At 46.0% G+C, this 17,321-nt stretch overlaps 1 protein-coding gene across 1 annotated transcript in view; it reads left to right on the top strand.

Moving 5' to 3' along the window:
* The first annotated feature begins 1,172 nt into the window (after nt 1-1,172).
* The window catches only part of SNX30 (sorting nexin family member 30), a 51,137-nt gene continuing 34,988 nt past the window's right edge, over nt 1,173-17,321 (top strand). Inside the window, exon 1 of the mRNA XM_026103117.2 lies at nt 1,173-1,614. Coding sequence (XP_025958902.1) covers nt 1,453-1,614 — 162 coding nt within the window. The 5' untranslated portion in view covers nt 1,173-1,452. The remainder of the gene's footprint in view (nt 1,615-17,321) is intronic.

Here is a 17,321-nt window from a genome sequence, read left to right as displayed (position 1 = left end):
ATCCTGCTGTCCTCCCAATAGCATGTTGTTCTATTACATGTAATGAGTGCTGAACACATTATTCACAAAGAATAATTTATCAGACAGATGTAGCTGCTCTGTTGGCTCAGGGAATATCTTAGACTGTGATTTTCTCCTATTTATTAATTATTTAAAAGCACTTCAGCACTTTTTTCATGTTGTTAACTGTGGATAGATCAGTAAATTCTTGTAATTGATACATGCTGTTGCACAAATTCACGTGAATCACTTCTGTGACTCTTGCCCGCATCTTTCCACTTACTTTAACAAATTATAATAAAGGCTGAGTTTAAGGTTGCCTGAAAAAGTACCATATTTTTTCCACACAGCATCTGAGCAAACTTTTCAGTGTGTCTTCTTAAACATTCATTTTTTTCAGTGTAAGAAGAATTCCTTGCAGTGAATTACAGACAGCTTGCTTCACTATGAAGCATCGCTCCACAGAAATGAGACCTCTCACGAGCAGTGAGAGTGAGCACATGACAAACGTTGAAAGGAACACGTTTCTTTAATTTGCTGGCCTAACTTGCAAGGCATTTCTTGCATGTCTGCGACATAGGCCCCGCGAGCGGCACGCAGAGGAAGGCCGCTGCGTGCCCCCACGCCTGTCGCTGCTGCTGCGGCAGTGTGTGGCACGCGGGCCGAGAGCAGCAGCGGTGCTCGGCTGCCCGTTACCTCTGCGAGCTGAGGCCTTCCTGGTGGGACTGAGGAAGGCGCATGCTTAACTGCGCCCACGGTGAGTGGGCCACTGCCATTTTAGCGACTGTTAACGCCCGTATAGTTACTGACATGGGCTGCAGTCCCGCAAGCACTGGAAATTTTTGCGGAGAGCTCCCCTTCCGATGCACAGATAGTTTCAAATCACTTGCGTGAACTGGACCTAAAAAAAAAATCTTTTTTTCCCCTTGGCTTTATCATTTCACACTAGAATTAGATCTGTGCCCGGGGGGGGGGGGTCACGGTCAGAGCGGGGGCAGCGCAGGAGCCGGGCTGCCAGGCTTTATCTGGCGGCGCTGCCACGGGTCGCGGCCCCTCAGCGCAGCCGCGCCAAGGACACACGGCGGCGCCGGGCCGCGGGAGGCGGCGAGCAGCCTCGGGCCGCTCCGCGCAGGGGGCGCTCGGGGGCGCCGGGGGGCGGCGCATGCCGCCGCCGCGCTGGGGCGGCCCCGCGCCTTCCGCCTCCGCGGCCGGGCAGGGCGAGCGCCGCGGCGGGGGCAGGTGGCGCCCATGGTGCTCCATAAAGGCGGCGGCGGCGGCGGCGGCGCGGGCGGGCGCTGCTCTCGCTCCTCCTCCTCCTCCTCCTCCTCCGTCTCGTAGCGTGGCGGCGGGCAGGCTCCGGCCGCGGCCCCGCAGCTCCGCGCCGAGGCCAGGCGAGGCGAGGCGGCCTCGGCCCGCTCTCCCGCTCCGCTGCTCGGCCGCGGCCCCGGCGCGATGTCGGGCGGCGCGGCGGGCACCGCCAAGGCGCTGCCGTCCTCCGGGCCCAAGTCGCTGCGGGAGATGCCGCATCCGCTGGCCACGTCCAGCAGCGAGGAGATGGGGCCGGCGCTCACCCCCAGCCCCGACCTGCTCCTGCCCCGCAGCATCGCCGACAAGGTACGGCCGTTCCCGAGCGGGGGGCTCTCCGCCGCCCCTCTCTGCGGGGCCGGGGGCTGCTCTCCCTCCCCGCGCGGCGCGGTGGCGGAGGGATGCGGGCGGTGGCCGGTCCGCCTGGAGCCAGCCGGCTTGTGGGGCGCCTGTGCGGGCCCGGGGTGTGATAGTGTCTCCGTGTGAGAGCGGGAGTGGCAGCACGGCGCTGCAGACAGGCTAACTGCTCTGGCGAGGACCTGGTATCTCCGTGGGCAGACTTCCTGAAATGCGGTCAGGGAGGGTTTCCTGGGAGCAGGGGTTGCAAGGAGGGAGATCGGGCTGATACTTTATTAACGCAAGCCGTTCTGGGTCAGCTGCTATGCATGCGAGGTGTTACGGAGCTTCTGGTGACAAGAAGTCCTTCCTCTGCCTTCTGCGTTGGGGAGGGTGGAGCTGCTGCTGGACAGGAGAGGCTTGCGAGCCTCCAGAAGCCTTGGGGATGCCGGCGGTGTCTGTCCCGATGCACTGCCGTGCTCTGGGAATGGGCCGAGATGGTCCGGCCTCTTCCGTGTGTCACCTGCTGCTGCCCTGTACCTCTGCTGCAGGGGTTCAGCGCTTGTCCGAGCCGGCGTCAGGAGCCCTCTCCTTGACTGTCTGCTCACTGCTGCGCTTCTAAGAAGCCAGGCTCCCTTTCCCTCTGGGAACGTAAACTTAGCTTTAAATAACATGTCAAAGACTTGATGATCCTCTGAGCAAAAGTATGTGAATCGGGGGGAAGGGGGGCAGGAATTATGGAGTTTTTAGTTATGATAGATTGGGTTTGCTCCTGCAACTAGTGGGCTCTGTGACCAACCTCTAGCAACAGGAGCTGGCAGCTGCCCCTGTGGACCTCCTTGCTGCTCAGGAATGTAGTGATGGTGCTGTTCCTGCTCTGCTAGCAGTGTCCCTCCATGCTGCTGTGTAGCTGGTGTGAGGCTCTGTTCTGAGGAGTAACTCACACCCCATAACTTCTCTTCTAAATGGTGTTAGAGGGTTTTTTTGGCTTCTGGAGCACAAGTGGGGTCCTGTTCTGTTTACTGCTTTAAGGTACCTGAGAAGCGTATCAGCATCCCTGCTGATAATCTGGGAGCAGAAATACGTCTTCTGCCTTAGCTGTAGTCAGGTAGTGTCCTCCTCACTAGCAGCTTTCTCACATGCCCCCCACCCCCTCCAGTCACATAGGTTGTGCGTCAGGTCTAGCACCTGTAGTGCTGTCATATTCTAGCCATTTGTCTGCTCAGAAGTCCTGTGTAAAGGGGAGAGGAAAAAGGGACTGAGCTGAATGAATTGTAGACTCAAGGGCAGCTCTGTGCTTGACCTGGAAATGGTCCTGGGACAAAGAGCCTTGTAGAAGAAAAGGATTTCCAGTAGGAAAAGAGCTACAAAAAAAGAAAAAATTGCTGCTGAATTAGCAGAAAAAAAGCAAATGTCTGATCCTCTTGATGGAAGGTTTCCATCAGCTCTGCTGTGCAGTGCAGGGGTTGTCCCTTCTTCCACTTAATACTTGAAGTACTGTCAAGAAAAGAAAGAAGACTTCTTCTGCATCTCTAGTAAAACTTCAGAGAACAAAGAAGTGTTTCTAACTTTAAGGTGATAGTAAATTTTGACTGGATTGTTTATCAAGTGGGCTGGAGAATAAATGTGATAAGTGAAGGTAAATAGAGCATTTCAGGTGGCAAGCCTGTCTGTTGGACTTAATCTCTGGTGGTGGCTCATTAATCTCTTGAAAGGCTGTCTCACTAATCAACTAATGATGTGTGGATAGCTCCAATAGCTGGGCAACAGAGGAAGGTCAGTAATCAAGTCTGACTCAGGCTTAAAGCTCTGCAGCTGCTCTGTATTGATTCTTGAATAGGGGCTGTGCTTGTCTGCTCCCTTGGCCTCTCCAGGGGCCTTTTTGGACTCCAATGCAGATTGACCCAAACTTCTGCTGTACCAATCTCTTGCTTCTAAGTGTCTGAGTTAGTACCTTTTTGTAAGAGCTACTGTCCATAGCCAGACCTATGCCAAGACATCCCTCTAGCACAGTGATAGAGCTGACCCATCACTGTGAGCTGGATGGTGTTCTTGTTCAGTGTCTCTTTTTTTTTTTTTTTTTTTTTTGTTACCCACACTAAACAAATGCTTCTTGAACTTTTCTGCAAGACAAATGAACCTCCCACCCTTGCTATCTGAATTCTCTGAGAAGGACAGAAGTGAGGGAATTTGTCTGCCCTTAAGCAGTGTTTCAAACTCCAGTGCCACAGATGTACAGCCTGAAGTGTTTGGACCTCTGCCATCACTGCTTTGTGTTCTTTAAAGCATGCTTTCCTTGTCTTTCAGTGCACTTGAGTAAGGACGCTGCTTTATCCTGAGCGACAGAAACCAGGAGGACTGGAATGTTGCCTGCATATCTCCTGCTGAATTTTCTGGTTCAAACACAGAAATAATGTGGTAGCTTTGATGAAGTTAGATAAGGGTCTAGTCTCATAAGCCTTTGGTTGCTGTTTGAGGACAGTGGCTGATCAGTGGGTTGTGGTAATGCGAGGAAAAGTGTTTGTGTTATCTTATATGGCTTCTCTGGCTCTGAAGTCCTTTAAGTACCAAGTATTTTGCATCTGATGAAGAGTTGTGAAATGGCTTCTTCATCCTGACCTGTAAGAAAAGGGTGTTTTAGGACCCAGGAAGCTTTGGTTTCTGAGCAGCATCTAACCTCTTAACAGAAGCAGACATGTCGGGCTGTATATTTAACTTTTACAGTGATTCTGCAACAGACTTAAAACATTCAGGCTGTAGATTCTTGTCTTTGAAGCATTTCAGTATTGGCTGATCTTCCTGTAATATGGATCTAGTTGCATACTTTATTTATTTTGTCCTGATGTCTGACCACCACCACCTTTTTCAGGGCTTTAGTTATTCTTGTTTCTTGATAGCTCAGTCACACAAACAAGAAGGCTGCTACTGCTGAACTTAAGCAGAACTGACCTCATTGTCTTGGCATCAGGTGAGAAGAAGGAACACGCAGGAGGAGAGAATCCTTCAGCATGCAAGGCAGAGTCCAGCACAGAGTGGGTTGTAAAACTGAGACCTTGCTCTTTCACAGAGTTTTTTGAAGGCACATAATCTAATTTGGATCTGCTGCTTGGTGTTGAGGGCCTACCCTCCTCTCAGCAGAGGAAGGTGAGAGCAATGGAGAAGTATCGGTGTGGATTTCTCTCCTTCCCCCCCCCCCTCTTTTTTTTTTAAAAAAGGAAGTTCTGCTTGCATGTGCCTCTGGTTCACCAGTTTGTAACTTTTAATAGTGAATCTTCTCTGTGCGCAGGGACAAGCAGATTTTGACACCAAGAAAATGGGCATTGCTAGTGGCTTACCAGGGTTGGAGCAGAGTAAAAAGTAGATGGCATTCTGGGCAAACTGGACAACTGAACTGAGTTTCAAGGCTCTTTTACATGTAGGATGTGAAGCAGAGTGGATATGGAATACCAGGCTTGAGATGCATAGGTTGAATTTGTGAGCTGGTGGAGATAGACTTTAAAACCCTAGCTGGGGTGCTTACTGAGAATTACTGTTGGCCTGTGATGTGCCCCTTGTTCATCTGGTTCCAGGCTACAGTACTGTGGTCAACCCTTAGGCTTGTATTATCACCTTATCAAGTATAAATACTTGGGTGTGCTTGCTGGAGTCCTGTAACTTAGCACTCATATTGTGGGAGGGAGCCTGGCAGATCTCAAAAAATATTCTGAGACTCTGGAGCTCTACTTCTAGCCTCCTTGGTTGCTGGTTTAATTATTGCTCTTAACTTCATCCACCCACAAATGAAACTGTTCTGCAGTATAATCTCAAAGTTTAAAATAGATCTGCCTGAGCTTTTCCAAACCTCTCCTTTGCCTGTTTAAATGGGAACTGCTAGACCAGCTTGATATACTGAGAGTCTGCCCCCCACCTTGCTTTAAGAACCATCTTGAGAGCGACTGAGGGCAACAAAGCCAGGAACTGAAGTTGGCAAACTTCTGAAGCAATGTCAATATGGATGAGTCAAAAATCTACAGGAACAAGATTGACAGATTCACAGGATAGTTGTGCTTGAAAGAGACAGCTGGAGATTACCCAGTTCAGCCACTATGCTCAAAGCAGGGTTACCTTGAACAGGCTGTCCAGTTTTGAATATCTCCAAGGATGGAGGCTCCACCACCTCTCTGGGCAACCTCTTCTGGTGTTTGATCACTCTCACAGGAAAAAAAAAAATATGTGGTTCCCCCTTCCCTTTCCTTTCCCACCCTCTGTTTAAGTGGAATTTCCTGTGTTTCAATTTATACTCATTGCTTCTTGTCCCTGACCCTGGATACCACTGAGAAAAGTCTGGCTTTGTTTTCTTTACACGTTCCCAACAGGTGGGGGATCCAATCCAATCAGTCTTTTCTCCAGGCTGAACAATCCCAGCTCTTTCAGCCTCTCCTCATACGACATTTGCTCCAATCCTTTTATCATCTTCATGGCCCTTTGCTGGACTTGCTTCAGTATGTCCCTGTTTATCTTATACTGGGGACACCAGCACTGGACACAGTACTTCTCTTGTGCCCTTACCAGTGCTGAGTAGAGGGGAAGGATCACCTCCCTTGACCTTCTGGGAATGCTCCTCCTAATGCAGCCCAGGATGTTGTCTTCCTGCTTTGCTGCAAGGGCACATTGCTAGCCCATGTTTAACTTGTCCACCAGGACCCACAGATCTCTCTCTACAAAGGTGCTTTCCAGATGATTGGCCCCCAGCATGCACTGGTGCGTGGGGTTATTCCTGCTGAGGTGCAGGACTCTGCGCTTCCCTTTGTTGGTCTTGAGGCTTCTCTCTGCTCTGTCTCTCCAGCCTGTTGAGGTCCCTCTGGCAGCACGGCCATCTGGTGAATCAGCCGCTCCTTGTGGTTCCGTCTTATCTGCAGACTTGCTGAGGATGCACTCTGTCACATCACCCAGGTCACTAATGAAGATGTTCAGTGATATTTGCCCCAGTATTGGCACCTGGAGTACTCTGCTAGTGACCAGCCCCACTGGACTCTGAGATCACAACCCTTTGAACCTAGTACTTCAGCTAGTTTTCAGTCCACCTCACCATCCACTTACCTAGCTTGTACTTCATCAGCTTGTGAGGATGTTACAGGAGGCAGTGTTGAAAGCCTTAATGAAGTCAAGATAAACAGCATCCAGTGCTCTCCCCTCAGCCACTGAGTCAGTCTTCCCTTTGTAGAAGGCTCTTAGGTTCGTTAAGCATGATTTCCCCTTCATAGATCCACGCTGACTACTCTGTCACCTACATGTCCTTCATGTATTTGGAAATTGATTCCAAGAGGATTTGCTCCATCACCTGGACGGACTGAGGTGAGGCTGACTGGCCTGTAGTTCCCCAGATCCTCCTTGCCCTTTCTGAAAACAGGGATGATACTTGCTCTCTTCCAGTCCTCAGGAACCTCTCCCAATTGCAGTGACCTTTCAAAGACAGTTGAGAGTGTCCTTGCACTGACTTTGGTCAGCTCCCACAACACTCATGGGTGCAGCCCATGAGATCTCATGAACTTGTGTATGTCCAGTTTAAATGTTCCCTAACCTGATCCTGTTCCACCAATGGTAAGTCCTCCTTGCTGTAGGCTTCCCCATCGGTCTCAGAGGCATGGGGTTGCTGAAGGCTGGTCTCACCAATAAAGACCAAGGCAAAGAAGGCATCCAGTACCTCAGCTTCTTCCATGTCCTTTGTCACCAGATCCCCTGCCCCATTCAGTACACTTCTGAGTCCTCCTTTTGTTCTATACCTGTAGAAACCTGCCCTGGTGCTAGACTCAACTCTAGAGAAGCCTCTGCTTTCCTAAACCTACGCCTGCATGGTCAGGCAGTGTCTCTGTATTCCTCTTGGGTCACCTGTCCCTGCTTCCATCTCTCCTAACTGGAGTTTAGTCTTGTACTTTGAGCTTCAGTTTTAGATGGCTGTTTAAAAGAACTGCTGTCTCTTCTCCTGTTGCACTGTGTGCATGAGACAGCTCTTCTCTAGTCTCCTAGTTAAAAGGACTGACTCAAACCTGGCATAGTTTTCAGCTTGCCAACAGTACTCTACCCACAGTCAAGCTGCTAGCTAAATCCTGTTCCCTGTCTTTCATAATGCTAGTAATTAACACTGCTTTCTCTAGCTATTTCATCTCCTTTAAACTGACATTATCACTTGGATAGATTAATACTGTGATATCTTATTGAAAGGACAAAATTCCTTTTTCCTTTGTGTCCATCATGACATGACTGTCATGACCCAAGCTGGCCATAAAGTGTAGTACACTTGCTTACATTTATCTTCCTTTATACAAACAAGATTTTATTGGTAAGGGTGCTGTAATGGTATCTTGCAATGCAAGTGCTTTAGTATTGCAGTTAAACTGTGCTTGGTGTTCTATTTGTGGTCTTCAGCTTCCCAGTACAGTGAAGTTTCTCTGGAGTTGACAATTCCCATCCCTTCTGTACAAGAGGAAGAATAATTAACACTAAACTTGGTCAAACACATCAACATACCATTACTTTTTTTAACTTTATCATCTGGTGAAACTGAACATAGTAATACTGTAATACAGTAAAAGCTGTGTGGGTCTTATTTCAACTTAACTGTTGGAGGTAGGGCTGTACCTTGAGCTTGATTTCAGTGTTGCACAGCTTTTATAATATCTCCAGTAGGGTGCTTCAGGTTTAATCAAACAGATTATTGAAAACATACATAAAAATACATGTAAAAGAACTTGGTTCTTGCCTTCAGTTGAATTTTAGAAGCCTTAGTCTTAGTGACAGCGTGTTGTTAACCGCTGAGAAAGTCATGCTTGGTGGTTGGAAGGAGTCTTTCAGGACTCATGCTGGAACTCGAAGCTACTGGAGCTGCTAGATGTTCTGTGAGAGCTCCCTGAACTTCTTGATGGGGAGAGTCTAGTACAGAGGATAACCAGGTTGATTCAGAGGCTCTCACTGCACTGCCATGTGAGCCCATCATTCCCAGCAGCTGCATCAAAGCTTTGTAATAAGCCTCAAGTAATATTGTCCCTCTGATCCAAGACTGGAGGGGCAGAGGATAAAAAGGCCTAGGCCTTCCTATTGACATGCTGTGTGATCTAGGAGACTTCAGTTCTTATATTAGCCTGCAAGCCACTGTCTTCTATCATTGTAGACTGCTTCTGTGAAACCTCAGATAAATCATCTAGCCACTTGGATGTCAAACTAGCCACTTCCTTCTTGATCTGGGTGGAAGAAGCTGGCTTCTGTATAAAACAGGTCAGGAAAGCAGACAGGAGCTCTTGTGGTGCAGTGAGATTAAACTCAATACTGCTACATGGAAGTATACTTAGTCTCAAGGACACAATTTAGATAGTGCAACTTGCATGTACTTTCAGTCTGCAGGAGACAGTACACTGATTAAAAATGGCATTTGATCTTGTGTATTCCTCAAACAACTTCATTGAAATTTGTGCACTTAGGCTGCTTGTTCTCTGCAGAGAACAATCAGTAAGAGAAATGCATAGCTGTACTGACTCTTCAAGCTGTGGCTGACTTGACTGCCTGAGCTGGGGTTTCAGTATAGCTGAGACTGCAAGCTGTTGTGGCTGGGAAAAACTACTTTAGTCACTGGGGTGAAAAGGGGCAAAAAAAAATCTGGACTCAGGCTTGAAAGTGGTGGCAACCGCAATTTTGGGGGGGGAAAAAAGCTAGTAAGTCTCTTAGCACTGTTGGAAAAACTGTGGGGAACCTGTTTCTATTCCAGTTACTAGGGGCAGTAATTGACAACAAGCTAGTTACTAGCAACACTTCAATGACAAATTAAGGAGAGAAAGCCAAGCCAGTGAGTTGCAACTGTTTTAATGAGTTAGTATTCTCAATGCCAAGCCAACACAAAGGATTTATTGACAGACCTAACTCTTGAGACCCGTTTTATTCCCTAAATTGAGAGTGGGTGGAAAGAGGACCTGTATTTAGCTGCAGGTACCACATAGTACCACAGCTATTTTGTTTTGTTTTAACTGGATATTTTGCAGAAACCATAAAGTGTCTGCTTGAATAGGCACACAGGTGATATGGGTGAGAGGACCTTGTTGGATTACTGCTTTTATTTTCCCAACTATTTTGAAGTTCATATAACAGACAAGGAAGGAGCTCAGGAGAGCCTCCTGTTAGAAAGGTCCTCAAACTGTAAGTTCCTTTAGTGATGCTAAGTTTTACCGCCACACTGGCTTCTGTACTGTTTCTTCCATGAAGCAGTAAGCAGTAGGTGAGGTTTCACTCTGAAAGAGAGTGGTAGTGTCTTTCTCTAACTTCTAAAGTTGGACTTCGGATGGGACTGAGGTGTGCATCTTCTTAGGTAGAAGAGAACTAACTAGTGAAGGAAGCAAAGGAGCCAAGAAACCTGTGTAGCGTTCTGTTCCCCAGAAAAATGAACTAAATATAAATAGCAACTGGCTTTACCTGTTGCTAGATGATGCCCCTCAAGTTAAGAAGACAGGTCCTACTGTGAAGACAGTAATATCTCTGAAGATCAATGTACCTGTCTTGGAAGGGAATTCTTGCAGTGGTCTAGGGTGTTATAAGTGATGGATGATTTATAGGATTAAAGCATATGCTTTAATCTTGATTCTCATTCTTCTTCTGTGCTCTAATGCCCAAACTTAAGTCTGGGAAAAACAAGCTCTGCTTAAACAACCCTAACACTGCAAATCTGATAAGAGTAGTTAGTGACCTCTCAAAAGGAAAATACTAGTAAGGGACAAAGCTTATCTTTGACACATCTAGCAAGAAAGCTGTTACTACACTGGTTCAATGCCCTGTCCTCGTGGGAAAGTGCTGCTTTGAATGGAACTTCCTGAATCCTTCTTAAAAGCTTCCCAGGGCCTAAAAATCTGACTTAAAGTCTGACCGCATAGTCGGCTTCACTTTTTCCAGTGAGTTTGAGTGATAGGACTTGTTCCTCAAAAAGAAAGAAATCTGCTAGAGTGCAGGTCTTGCTGAAGGGCAGAGAAGCTTTCTCCACTCTGACATTGCATGTAATAGAGCTGTCTTTTGCTAGCTCTGTGGTGAAAGCATTGACACAGGTGGGTATGGTAAGTGATAGATTACTGTAGGCAATACTCAAATGCATGCTTCTCTGGGCAGAACTGGCAGCTTTGTGGCTTTCAGATGCTAATGTGAGGCCAACTGGAAGTTAAAATCTTAGATACTGCCAATACAAAACTATATTTCAGATTGTCACTGAGAACCCCCCCCCCCCCCCCCCCGAAAGCTGTAATCAATACCACTTACTGTCAGGGGCCAGTACAGGCTCTTCAGGATTTGTGTGCTGACTTTGTTTGCTGACTCGCTCACTCCTGGATCATTGTGCTTCATTTGGAGCTGTGTGTGCTAAACATCTGTATGTGCCACAGTGGCTGTCAGGAGTGAAGGCTGTATAAATAAAGGGTCTTCCTGTAGCAGGTTTAGTCTGTAGGATCTCTTCCCTTGTTTCTTCCCTCTGTTAGGCTCTCTAGATAAGTTATTTTCCATGCTATGAGGAAATACTGCAGGATTTCTTCCCCACTTGCTCCCCTTAAAGGAAAGTAAAGTGGTCATACTGCATTTTTGTTTCTGAAGATAAACACTTGATAAATTTTTCCCCTTCTATTGGAGCAAATGCCATCTTGCTGGAAACTGCCTTGTTTATCAGCAGACATGATAGAGGAGTATTCTTTAAAAAAGCACCTGGGTAAACTAACTTTGAGAGCTCTTCCAAGAGCACAGTCCTCCAACTCTTCCCAGGCTTGAGATGAAAACATTAGTTCTCCCCTTTGATTATCTCTGCCTCCTCTGCTTGTGAAGTAAGGACTCTGCAGTCTGACTTGCCCTCCTGAAACCTCCACTGATTTTGTGTGTGTGTACCTAGCCTATATTATAGTGCAATATAGAAGTGTGTTCCTGTTTGTTAAAGTCAGCAGATACTAGAGTATATCCTGGTCATCCTGTCGTCTTCACTTCCCCTCCTCTTGTTCTGAAACCTCTTTGTCTGTGCGGGTTAAAAAAACATTACTCTTTGCTCTCAGGAGCATCTAAACCAGATCAGCACTTTGGTGACAGTGTATACCCAGAAAAGGTTTAAAATCTATGACCCAGTTAAATCTACTTCTACTAGAGCATGAGCAGGAAAAACTGATGCAGGATATGTCTGCGGTGCTTTGACACAAAGCTGTATGGCTCCATGAGAAAGCAGTTTAGTTTGGACTGGCTTAACAAACTGTTCCATCTGTAGTCAGATATAAATCTGCCTTCTTGAACTGGGGATGACTTCTAATCATATGCTGTATTCACAAAGGGCTCCTGCTCATGGTCGGGATCCTGGCTGCTGCTTTGCTATTTAGGGGGTCAGAGCTCAGGTTCTAAAAACAAAGCTTTAAACAAAGCACTGCATATGGTAGACTTGCTCCTTAACAAGGTGCTCTTTAGCATTTTAAAATTGGGTTATGCTGTTCCTGTGCATGCAGCTGTGGAATGCTTCTGATGGCAGTTCAGCTCTTGTAATGAACAATATTCTTGTAACAAACTCCTTGCAGATGGACAGAAAACTTGCAGAGGTAGAGGACAGTAATTAGAGGCTTGATTCAAAAGCCTTGCATTTTTTATCATGAATGACAGAAGCTACATATTTTCAGAAATGCTTAGAAATCTTTGTGCTTTGACGAAAGAATGGAGTAGGGTCCTGATTCTTTTTTTCTTCTACTGAATACTGCAGAAGAAAGAGGACAAGTTTGCTCTGCTAAAGGATGCAAATCCAAGCCTCCCCCAAATCTGAAAACTCACTTGCCTTCCACAGCTCACAAGCACTTCTCTGCCTCTTTCTACAGCTGTTAGCTAATCTCACTGGACAGTTGCCAGGATGGCTTCTTACTTTTTGAAGCTAGATAAGCTTTTTGCAGGGACTCTAGTGTTCTGTAAACCTATCTGGAAGCTAACCTTGGATCTGGAACTCCCTCTTGCAGTAAAACAGTTCATCTTGTGGATGTGTTGGAATATCTTATTGCATTTTAAGGTAACATGCCATGGTAAAGGAGCTATAAGATGAGACAAACACCCCATTCCTCCTCTGACTTTCACTTCTGTTAAAAGGATATGGAGAAGCACATGCCAGGTTAGTGACAGAGTTTATAAGTGAAAGGCAGTATGTTTTATTTACCAGAAACACTTCCGTGCTCTCATTCTTGCGCTGGTTAGCTTAACTGTGATGACTTATGGGAAAACAAACCATAAAGTAAAATAGTATATCCTATAGATCATGGCTGTTAGCCTGAGGGAAGAGGTGGGAATCCCCTGAGCTGCATGTAAAGGGTTGAAATGCACTTGTCTGTTGCGTAGTGTCTCTCTGAAGCCAGCTCCAATGTTTCCCTGAGCCAAAGGGCCTGTAGTGCAAGGAAACACTGATCAAAGCATGATACCCTTGTGAGGAAGACTGCTTCCAGGTCTCAGGTGATACCAGGTTGCATGCCATTAAGATCAGCTGTACATCTGAAATCCTTGTGTGTTCAGGGATACTGAGGTGTCTATCTCTGGGCAACTCTGACCTACAGAGCAGAAATACTGGAGTTAGTGATGAACTGCAGAGCAAAGGCATGAGACTCATGGCTTGGCAACATGCTTGTACTGATACCTATTTAAAATATCCTGAGAGCAAACTGATAGTCTTTATCTAGTCAGACCTCAAAAGTGACTTCCAGCAGCAACATGGGTTCTGTTCAGATAACTGGGAAGTGCAGAAGTGAGACCTGAACCAGGCATGATCTGCATGTTGCACTGGAATTGGGGGGGCTTTCAGTCCAGCAGTGCAAGGCCCACATACTTGCTGTATGATACCCTCTAGGGCAAAGAAGTAAAAATCCACGCGTGTGTACCGAACACTCGGCATCTTTACTCCTCCACTGATATCCTTCCATGTAAAAGCAAGAAGACTTGCTTCTGATGTGAAAGTAGCCTGAGCCTTGCTCTCTGATTCTAGCTGATCAGTACCATGGGAAATGCAGACACTTTCCGAGGGTATAAGCCTGTCCCTTGTGAGTATTCCCACACATACTGTATTCTCCTTCCTGGTGCTAGTGAAAGCTGTTAGGAGCTGGTGTACATGTGATCACTTCTCCTTTCTTTGGAGGGTAAGTCTGGTTTCAGAAGTTAGTTCTCACAGCTTTTGTCAAACTGCTGTTTAGCAAAAGTCTGATTATGAGTTGATGTAGAAATGAGGTGCTCTTTCTCTCCTGGGAATGAGCAGGGCTTTTTGATTTTCAGCTAAATGTTGTTTGTTCCCTTACTTGCTGAGCAAGACTGTCTTCTCTCCCTGTGCTCAGAGCACTTCTACTTCTCTGCAGTCTGGCTAGGTAACTGTTTTCTTAAAGGAGCTGCCCAAAGACAAGTGTGAGAGGATGGGACGTGTGATACCATGTACTTACTGAAGAGCTGTGTGGGGAAAGTGTGGCTGACATGTAGACCTAAGTATGATGCTGGTGTGTTGAAGAGAATGAAACTGAACAAAGATAGCAGGGAAGCACATTCTTTTTTCTCCCCTGCCTCCCATCTGAAGAGGTGTTTCATTATTTAAAACTTGTCTGCAGTGGGTATTGGATAATCTTGTGCAGACTGAGATTTTAATATGCATATACCCCATGAGAGCCTCTTAATATGGTACTGTGCTGCCAGTGACACAGGTGCGCTGATCCAGGTGAACTAGAGGACAAAAACAGTTTTTTCTTCTTACGGAAAGCAGACCTGTACAGGTCAGTAGTAAAAATAAAACTGAACTGAAACTACCTGTTATCAAAACTTGATGAGTAGTCTTATTGAACAAGACTGTGAAAGTCAACTTAATGCAAGCTTTTAACAGGATTCTTGAGAATATTCACATTTAAAACTATTCAGTCTTCCAGTTACCAGCTGCAATTTTGCTGTGACTTATTATTGTCTTGTACTAGAGATACGAAGATAAGACTTTCCAAGAAGCGAGATACAATCATGGTGTGCAGTCATTGTCCCCTTGACATGACTGTAGCTGTGGCTATTCCTCTGTGTGAAATGATTGGCTAGAAGGAACAAAATGCCTTAAAACAGAAGGACGAAGGTACGACATTTGGAAATGAAGCAGTAAGTAGTAAGCTCTAAGTAAGTAGTAGGGGCTTAAACAGATTACAACTTCAAATGGATAATGGAGGAGAAGAATAGTTGGAGTTAAGTGTACCACTTGCCTCTACTTACAGTTCTTGTTCTTGGGAACTTCACTGACTTCTTTCATGAGTTAATTTCAAATAGCTCTGCTATCTGGTTAAGTCTTCCACATGCTAAGGCAGGACAGGTAAAAGTTAACATTGAATTTTTAGTAGCTAGGGTATAGAGTAACTGCTCTCAACTCATCAGGAGAACTGCATGATCTTCAGTTGAACATACACCAAAGCCTATAGAACTGTAGACCAGTTTTCAGCCTTTAAGGGTTGAATACTGGATGCCTTCCCTGGTGTGTACCACTCCATTGGGGTGAGGTGTGGGGGGAAGGCTAGTTAACTGTGGCTGCCTTCCAGAAGACTGAATACTAAGTAATTGAGGTTTTCGTTTATGGCTCTGTAAATCTGGAGTCTTGGAAAATCTCCTGGGGCGTGGAGGAAGGAGAAGATGAGATCAACTGGAAACTTCCCAACTCATTTTGCATCTCACATGCAGACCTCAAGTTTATGAGCTTCAGCTGTATTTTAAATGTGGATGAAGTGGAATTCCTGATAGATTTAGTGTCTGTTTCTGGGCAAGCTAAGCAGTTAAAGTGCTTGGACTGCATAATCCAACAAAGGAATGTGAAGCTGCTTCCTTACTAGATAGCAACCTGCATAGTTGGCAGGGCTCAAGCATTTTCAAAACAGGCGGTTAGCTTATACCCACCCTGCACTGTAGGAAACCAAATCCTTACTGCTAGACTCATCTGATGCTATGTATCTATAAACTTAGATATCTTGGAGTCCTGCAAGCTTCAGGAATGCTTGCAAAGTCTGTGCAGAGCTGCTGAGCTGACGCAAAGGACTGGAGTACTTGGCCAGTAGATCAGGAACCTGAAGGTCTGATGAATGTCACACTGTTTCTGCTATTGGTTTTCACTTGCTGGAGAAGATCCAGCAAAGGTCTAACAAGGCCTGGATCACAAAGTTATTTCTTTGGCCTAAAGAGATGAGGGAGGTCAAAGGATAAAGATCTTTTCCCTTAGCTTTTGGAAAAGCTTGGCTGAACCTGCCCTTCGCTTCATTCATCTGGCTACCAGAAGCAGCCACCCTCCTCCCTGTTGTGGTACTGCTCAGGTTCATGGCAGGCTGACTGTACTGAGTAACAGGTACTGTGAAGAAAAGGCTCCCCACACCCTCCTCTCTGTGAAGAGTGTTGTAACCAGTAGGTACCTGCTAGAACTTGGACTGCACTGATCTATGTTAATACAGCTGGGTAATTAGAACAGTTGGTGAGCAGCTACTTGGCACAGTAAACATGAAATTGGTGCATGAGTCCCTGAAACTGAAGTCAGACTCTTTGTTATATGAAGCAATTAATATTAGTCAATAGTAGTATTCCAAATGCTTATTAGTGTGATAACTAAACTGAAAGGCAGAAATGCAGATGGCAGCAGATCTCTCCTGCCAGGCTCTGCAGGACCTACTGCTCTTCCTGTGGCAAAAGCAAACTAGAACAGATGACGCTCGCTTTCCCAACTGCAAAAAATCCTAAAAGTCCCACAAAAGAGATGGAAGAAAGCCAGTGCTAATTAAGATGGCAAAGAGGGGCTGTGTTAAAAGCATTAAAGGCTGAGACAACTTAAATTGCTATGTCATCTGCTGTGACATTTCTAAGCCCACCTCTTTCTAGCAATAGCATTAGACTTTAGCAAATTGATCCTGCCTACTCCTAAGGAACTGTTCAGCAGCTATCAGCCTTATTCCTTATCTTGTGCAGTTAGCTAGGAGGCTCCACCCATTAAGAAGGGCAAAAATAGTTGGCCTCTAACTTGGCCTTGCACAGTTGTAAACTAGCCAAGTTAGCAGGGCATGAAGCCAACCACTTCTGCCATCACAGATAAGGCAGTATATCACAGAAGTAGTTTTAATGCATGCTTCCCATGTTGTTCCCCCAATCCCAGCTGGAGTCCTCCTGCTCATAACCAGAGTTGGCCCAGAAGTTTAATTTGATCTCAGCCTTGAGCAAAACACCCCAGCTCTAGGTCAGGCAAAACTTTTATCACAGCCTTTATTTTAGCACCTGAAATGCTCAGATGCACAGAACTTGTGATGGCATGAACACTCAAGTAGACTGGGATAGATTTCAAGCCTTTACAAACCTGTCCTGCCTAAAAAGTGCAAGACAGGCTAGTATATGTCTATCTCCCAACAGAAGTGATGAGGGAAGTCATTAACTTCATGCAAGTGGTTGCAAACTACCTTCTGTAGTCCTTCCTCCAGTTTTGACTTTAGTGTAGGGTTTTCATACTTCAGACAGACTCCTTCATATTCTTTAAGCTCCCTTTTGGAAAGGTTTTGTTGCAGGCCTTTGAGATCTCAGTAATCAGGCTTAAACTGTTTCCACAAGTTAATTCATTTCCATACAGGAAGCTTAGAACTTGACTCACTGCTGTTCTGGCACAGCTGCTTTTATACTAATGGCTATAGCACATGGGCATTGAAGAG

The sequence above is a fragment of the Dromaius novaehollandiae genome, chromosome Z (assembly GCF_036370855.1).
Source record: "Dromaius novaehollandiae isolate bDroNov1 chromosome Z, bDroNov1.hap1, whole genome shotgun sequence".
In the NCBI taxonomy this organism is placed as follows: domain Eukaryota; kingdom Metazoa; phylum Chordata; class Aves; order Casuariiformes; family Dromaiidae; genus Dromaius; species Dromaius novaehollandiae.
The sequence above is the reverse complement of the archived record's forward strand: the minus strand, read 5'-3'. Positions and strand labels throughout refer to the sequence as shown.